General features: G+C 43.2%; 1 protein-coding gene across 1 annotated transcript in view; it reads left to right on the forward strand.

Moving 5' to 3' along the window:
- The window catches only part of LOC116842540, a 13,011-nt gene extending 9,764 nt beyond the window's left edge, over nucleotides 1–3,247 (forward strand). The window contains exon 3 of the mRNA XM_032811902.1: nucleotides 2,835–3,247. Coding sequence (XP_032667793.1) covers nucleotides 2,835–2,928 — 94 coding nt within the window. The 3' untranslated portion in view covers nucleotides 2,929–3,247. The remainder of the gene's footprint in view (nucleotides 1–2,834) is intronic.
- The last annotated feature ends 4,340 nt before the right edge of the window (nucleotides 3,248–7,587 follow it).

Genomic DNA, 7,587 nt, shown 5'->3' on the forward strand with positions numbered 1-7,587 from the left:
TATATATATATATATATATATATATATATATATATATATATATATATACGGAAAAAGATTAAGTTGAATTAACCAAATATCTGGTCGAATATGAACGATCCAGAAATTCCGATTGAAGTAACCCGAATTCTGTTTAAGACAACCAAAAATCTTGTTAACTTAATAATAATTCAACCAAACCTTTTTTTCCGTGTATATATATATGTTATATATATATATATATATATGTTATATATATATATATATATATATATATATATATATATATATATGTATGTATAATAACAGCAGAGTCACTGTGTGTGAATATTTTTCTATTGGAGCAAAAGATTTTGAAGCTATCCTGCAGATTTAAGGAGGATCAAGGTATATAATTACTGATTGCACAAAATTTATATGTTTTTGCAAAATCCTAATCGTTCCTTTGCATTACTCGCATAAAAATGCATCTCCGTCTGTTGTTTTCGCACATTTTACTGTATAATTTTCCTACGGCAACGATAATATTGAGAAATACACGGAAATTTTACGAACAGTATTTATTGTAATAAGTGACTTTTCCATTAGGGGCGAGAAGTAGATTTCGTTGCGCGCGCACTTGCACAGCTTTACATTTTACAGTATTACCTATACGTCCTTTACACACCTTTTCCATCCCATGTACTTTTAAACCATCCTCCCTCTCTCCAGGCACCACACCACTTCGATGCTTTTTACGCGGTGCTTTTCTCTTATTTTGAACCTCTCCGTTGGTCTGGCCAAGAGTTTCCAGTCAGCGTTACGTAGAAAACGTTGAACTTGTTCGAGAGCTATTCCTCTCTCGGAAAAAGAAGTGGCGCGCGAGGAGATGGAAGAAATGGACGGAAAATGTCAAACAAATTTATTGCGTCTTCGTGACACAAAACTTGACGACGAGGCCGCCTTTGTGCTCCTTCTCTCTCGGATAATGGCCGATATTAACTGTCACAATTGCGAGAAAGGATAATAGATTCGCGTCGGACGCATTTCTGTCGATGTCGTGAATGCGACGCGGCTGAGTACGCGTTCGTTGATCGTCGAAAAATTCCGATTAATTTATCAGCATCAAGACGCTCGTCTCTCTTGCAATTCCGTGTTAAATATAAAATTATAATTAACGGCATTTATTAAGCCACACGGCGAGAAGTATTGCAGTCGTGAATCGACCGAAATTCGACGCGACATTCATTTTGCAAAAAAAATTTCCCTCAGAATCGCGAAACTGCAACTTGAAAAGTATCCCTTATTTATTTGTTGCATGATATTCGTTCATGAAACTCGATCGATTTTGTAATTATTTGAACTTTTCCGTAATTTCTTATATTTATATTTAATAATTTTATCACGACCTGAGAATCTCCGAAACTGACCCGAAAAATAATATATAAAAAAAATAATATACAAACTCCCTTCCTAATTCTCTGTAGTAAATCTTTTTTTTTTGTTAAATACACGCCCTTTTAACGTAATCTCTCACGCTCGAGAGATAGAAATTCTAATTTTCTCTCACGCACACATCCGCCGGCTGGTAGCGCGACGCGCCTGATCAAAATATCTCTCCGTCGAATACTTAATTACTTCGATCTCACTATCTTGTAGATGGCTTGCTCTAACAGCTATGTACATTATATACAAGGAAGACTTACGATGGGGTTCCAATTTGCCGCGGGGCGCCGTCAGGCTGCGTTTAACAACTTTTTAATGGAGGCTTGGCGACCATCGTCGGCTCCGGCCGCCAACGTCGAAACGTTAATTCTAACGGGTGTCATCCAGAAAATACGTTACTCCGTCTCATCCCCGTGAGTGGTGGAGATTCGTTTCCTTTTTTTTTCTCTCTCTTTTTTCCGAATTGTTCTGCCATCGTGAGATATAGGACGATGCGCGGAGCGTAGAAAATACGCTATCTACTGGCAAGATTCTATCGTCATAGGGCAATTGAAAGCAAAAACGACGAGCGAAAGGCTGCGCGACTTAACGTAGGGGATGTCGTCGCTTTTTCCACGCAAAAGCGTGGTCGAGCGATCGACATATTGGAGCCGGTGGAGGAAACGACGTGAGGAAAATCATCCGACGTCGCGATACTCGTCGCGAAAGTCACGGCGACAACAACAATAAAAACAATAATAATTACAGTAATTAACCAGCGGACGGTTCTGCGGAGTTACCTACGGCTCGTTCGTAGCTAGTGTCCGACGATTGCACGCGTCGAACGGCGCGATCGATTTTTCGCGCGCGTACACGCGCGCACGCATCTAAACGCACGCGCTAAACTTCCTCGCGCGCATACACACACACAGCCGCCGTGCGCGTACGCGCGCATCCGTGTACACAGAGGCATATGCATACATGCGTATACACACACACACATACACATGTGCACATATCCACACACAGCGTACACACACGCGCGCGCGCGCGCGCGTTCGCCCGAGCCATCGCTCCGAGCCCTCGCAGAATCTCGCCCAACCCCGACTCTCTCGCCCACCCCCTCGACAATTCTCCACCCCTGATAAGCGTCCGTGCACCCCCTCGCCGCGCCGTGCCCCCTGCCCTCGCTCACCCACTCTCGCGCGCGCTCTTCCTCGTCGTCTCGTCCGTTCCCCTTCGCCCTCGAAACCGTCCTCCTGGCACGAACATCCCCCTCGCCGTCGGCCTCGTCTCCTCGCCGCTTCGTCCTCCGCGCCCCCGTCTCCTCCGCTCGTTCTCCTCGTCGCTGCCTGCGCTGTTCTCCACCTAACCTAGCGCAGCATCCGCGTTCTGGAGCTGCTCTCGCAGCTCTCGTAATCGCATTTGACGTCGCTACGTTTTTGTTTCAGAGCAGTACGTGACGCTTCCGCCCGTGAGGGCTCTTGGCAAAACACGCGAGGGAGGAAAAAAGAAGAAGACACCGATGGGGAGGGAGAGAAATAATGTGCACGGCTACGTGTGTGTCTGTGTGCGCACGTGTGCGTGTGTGAATGTGTGTGGGTGGTAAGGAGAGATAGAGTGAGCGGAGGAGCAAGTAAGGAGGATGTCGGGGGTGGAAGGCGCGACGTAGGAGGGCACGAAAACGACGAAAGGGAGAGAGAGAAGGAGGGAACGAGAGAGAGAACGCGAGAGTAAACGGACGCGCGAACGTCCGGAGGGGGATAGGTCGGGGGTGCGCGTCGAGGATCAAGAGATCGAATGGGAGGCCGGTCCCTTGATCATCTCTCAGCTCTCGGACGACGACGGCGACGACGACGGCGACGACGATGACGAACAAGTCGAGCAACTTTCTCTCTCTCTCTCTCTCTCTCTCTCTCTCTCTCTCTCTCTCTCTCTCTCTCCTTCTCTCTTTCTCTCTCTCACTCTTCCACTCTCTCTCTCCTGCTGTTTTTAAGGACCGTAATTTTTGCCGATATTTCTTGGCATCGTTTATTCTCTTTGCTAGCCGCGCTGCGTTCTAGGTTCTCGCACACTCTCTTCTTCTCTCTCCCCGACCGATTCCGTATCCGAGGCGGAGCGGCCGATGATGATGGAAAATTCGTGGGCTCTGCGTGAGCCGATCTTTACAAAGGAATGACGGGGAGCGCCGGTAGTTGACGTTAATGAAGATCACTGATTAAATTCGCATTAATGAGAATCGTGATACCGAGAAACGTTGTTTTCCTTCTCCTACTACTTCCAACACGACATCACCGCGAGATGATTTTTTTATTGCAAAAACGTGTTTCCTCTCTCTCTCTCTCTCTCTCTCTTTTCTCTCTCTCTCATTCGCGTATTTCTATGCAAATTATTGAGTGTCTTTTCAAACGTTTTTGCGTTTCCGGTGCAATCCCGTTTATATTATAACTGGTCGAGGTACTCTGTGCGAAAGACCGAAACTTGATGATAAGGCGAGGCAATTTTTCCTTCAAAACATAAGTCAGATCCTTATATGATAAATGTCCTTATGATAAATGGACGAATTACATTTGCTTCAATTAGGAAGGGGATTTGTAATATACGGAGAAAATATTGTGATGAGAATTACGTCAAAATTACATTTCTTTTTACAGTATTTTTGAAACTGTACATTATACTAAAATAGTAACATAAATCACTATAGAAATTGTAAACTTGACTATCCAACTGGTATATCATATAAAAAACACTCAAATAATTACAATAATTTTATAGTAAAAAGTTAAACGTGCTTAATATTTTAACCAAATATATAATAATTTTGGCCATAATTCCGTATGATCCAAGACTACAAAGATTTTTGTTGTAATTTTTACTATATGGAAAAAAGAAGTTTAGAAGAATACCAGAAATCTTGTTAACTTGGACAGAATTGCGATAACTTCAGCCGGAAGTTCCATTTCATATTTTACCAGAACTTTGCTTAATCTCCATCCAAAGCCTTTTTTCGTACACAATATTTTCCCCGTGTAGTTATTTCACATATAGTTTGAACATTCAGCTCTCAAAAGTTTCAATTGTCTAAAATCTTTGGAAAATTCCAAATTAAAGTCCATCCATTCAACGATAATCGCACTGTCGCGTCGGGAAAATTTCCCTTCAAAAATTGGATTTCATTTTGACGGCGCACGCGGTGAAATCGAAACGACGCGCACTTGGAGAAAATCTTCGCCGCGCACGCGAGTGTGTTTTGGACTAACGCAGCCCGATAATTGGCCTATTCAGATCGAGCACAATATTTTGACGCGGTTTAGCCGATGACACGTGCGGCCAATAAATTGGCAGACACGTGTCGGTCGACTTGCACGTAAGGGTGACTTTTGTCCGATTTAAACGTTACCCCGTCCGTGCCACGTGTAAAGCGGTCGTAGGTGTGATCGGTTAATTGTCGAGCCTCTCTCTCGCTTTCAGCGACGCTCAATCGTCGATAATTTCGCTCAATCGCACCACTTCGAGGCTGCTACGAGATAATTTCTGTCCGTGATAGACGGAGAAACTGTTGTTGGGCTCTAATTCCTATTTTTCTTGTTATTTCCGCCACGACCTCGTACTTTGTCGCGACCGATCCCACTTAGCCATTGTTATATATTTTTATATATTGATACCAATTATTTAACATCAATACATTATGAAAAACGCGCGGAATGACTGATTTCGATTGGTAGTTAAAATTCGCCGCGGCAATTTTGACTGATAACGTCATAGAAGTGAAAAAATACACACCGAAATATTTTTGCAAAATACGTTGGGATAATAAATGTCTAATATATGTACAATGACGCTTGATAGATTGAGCAGATCCGTGAAATTCCGAAAGCATCTTCCCCTAATAATAAGAAAAATAGCCGTAAAATTGACATGACCAATCTTTCAACTATGGTTTCATCACTGCAACTTCACGGCTATTTATTCATCATCAGAGCGAAAAGAGTTCTCGGATTAGCTTATAATTCTACTCAATCTATTACACAAATTTATGAACATAACCATTTACTTCGTTATGCGTTTTATTTTACAGACGTGTCATTTAATTTCACCGTATCTTGCAAAAATGTTGGGCATTTATATTTTCTTCTGGCGTTATCAATTAAGATGACGAGGGAACAGAGGGAGTCTTAATTCGAGAAAACTAAGTCCTAATTATGGATCATTTAAGAGTAACTTCCAATCGCTTACATAAATTATTGGCTTTTGCCAGTCGAACATTAAAACGAACTGTTGGTACCAATATAAACGACTAACGTGATAGTTTCAAAACAAAATTGTTAGAATTTTAATAAGTTTATTCTCTAGATTATAAAAAAATTGTCAGAAACATTTATGCGTAAGTATGTCAATTATGAGTTAAGCAAATATTACGCGTTCGCATAACGGATTATACGACCCTCAATTTTATATTAATAATGTCCACGATTCACGTTGTTTTGGTCCATATTGAGTAATCTTATACGTAGTATAACCTACCAGCGGTTTCACAAATCCAAAGATAAAGTCCATAAAACGACTGATATCCCAGATCTGTTTTTATATGTTCAAGAATGTTTGTGACTTAGAATATAATTCTGAAAGAACTGAGAAATTAAAAAAAATTTTTGCCGTTTTTCTCACTATAACTTTTTTCACTTGGATTAGTAGACCAAGTTTGACTCGAGATTGGGACTCGGCTCGTAATTGGGACCGTCACCTTACCAATGGTCCTCGCAGTGTCGCCGGGAAGCGCGTTCAGTGATGGTGTTCAACCCGAAATAAATTACGCGCGAGCTTTCGCACGCTATTTCGATGACGCCGCGTATCCACAGTTCGGCGAGCGACGCGGAATACAGAGCGGAATACGCGGCGGCGACGGCGGATCCGCGCCAAGTGTGCAACGCCAACGAATTCGCAAGCCGCGGCCTTTGTCGGGCGTCGTACAAAGGGGAAAGTTTCGCGCGCGGAAGCCTGTCAATTCCGCCGCCTCTTTCGATTCTTCCAAAACAGAACGCCCACGGCGCGTGTCGCGCATTTTCGTAGGTGGCAATCTTCTCGACACAATGCTAAAAAAGAGAGAAAAAACAAGACAAAGAGCTCAGGCGAAGCGGGCCAATTCAAGACCGGATGCTGCCCCTTTTTGAGGTCGCTCTCATTGTCGGCGCAATAATCCCCTTTAACGACACCCCCGGTGTTGAGTCCATTCCCACAGCTCGCGCGGCTCATCTCTCGCTGTTGGTTTGTCCATCGGCGCGTTCGTGCGCGCTCGTTCGTTGCGGAATATTCGCGAGAAGTTTCCCCCGCGTTCTCGGTGAAGGGATCGCGTAAAGCGCAAGAAAAACGCTGTTCTTCACCCTGTTAGGAAGTAAGAGAATACACGCGTGTGAATACACACCTGACTCTGCAACTCTTATTTATTTTATAAGAGTTTGTTTTCCCGTTAAATTATTTCTTTTTACTAGAAATCTTTCTTTGATTTACTAGAAATCATGTCGAGTAAATACTTCTTGTCCACAACCTTGCTTTAATTTTTAAGCCGTAAGAAATTGACCAACCACAGTTGATTATTTTTAAAATAATCGTCTGTGGTTAGTCAATTTATTACGGCTTAAAGATTAAAGCAAGGTTGTGAACGAGGAGTTAGATACACTCTGTGTGTGGCACATTCAGAGGCTGAGAGGAACAATCAATTCATCGCGAGGCGGAAGACCTTTTTTCTTTCTTCAGGGACGTTATCTTTTTCAGCTGAAGAATTCGTTAACAAATAGCTCACAGACGGAGTATACGAAAGTTGTAATGCGATGCGACAATTATTTGTCGCAATGTACGCGTGGAGGGAGAAGGAGCGAGCGATAAAGGGAAAGGGAGAACGAGAGCGAGAGTGAGAGAGTGAAAGAGAGAGATATGCAAAGGGTGGAAGATGGACGGAGGTAAAGTACTCGATAATTTCATCCCTTCATAATGCAGGCGTGCATCTCGCTGCACGCGAATGGTCGCTCTGACGCCGGCTACGAATTCCACGTGGATTTCTATGTAACGTCAAACCACTGTTTGTATACGACCGCCGTCTGATCGATCTAATTCGCAAAGGGTAGATCATTGAGATTAGATTAGATTTTATGGAGCGCCGGTGTCGTGCATGGACCATATGCAGCTTATACTCTATGTACAAGGGGG

The sequence above is a fragment of the Odontomachus brunneus genome, unplaced genomic scaffold (genome assembly GCF_010583005.1).
Source record: "Odontomachus brunneus isolate Ranch 3 - 2012 unplaced genomic scaffold, Obru_v1 Obru_scaffold_025, whole genome shotgun sequence".
In the NCBI taxonomy this organism is placed as follows: Eukaryota; Metazoa; Arthropoda; class Insecta; order Hymenoptera; family Formicidae; genus Odontomachus; species Odontomachus brunneus.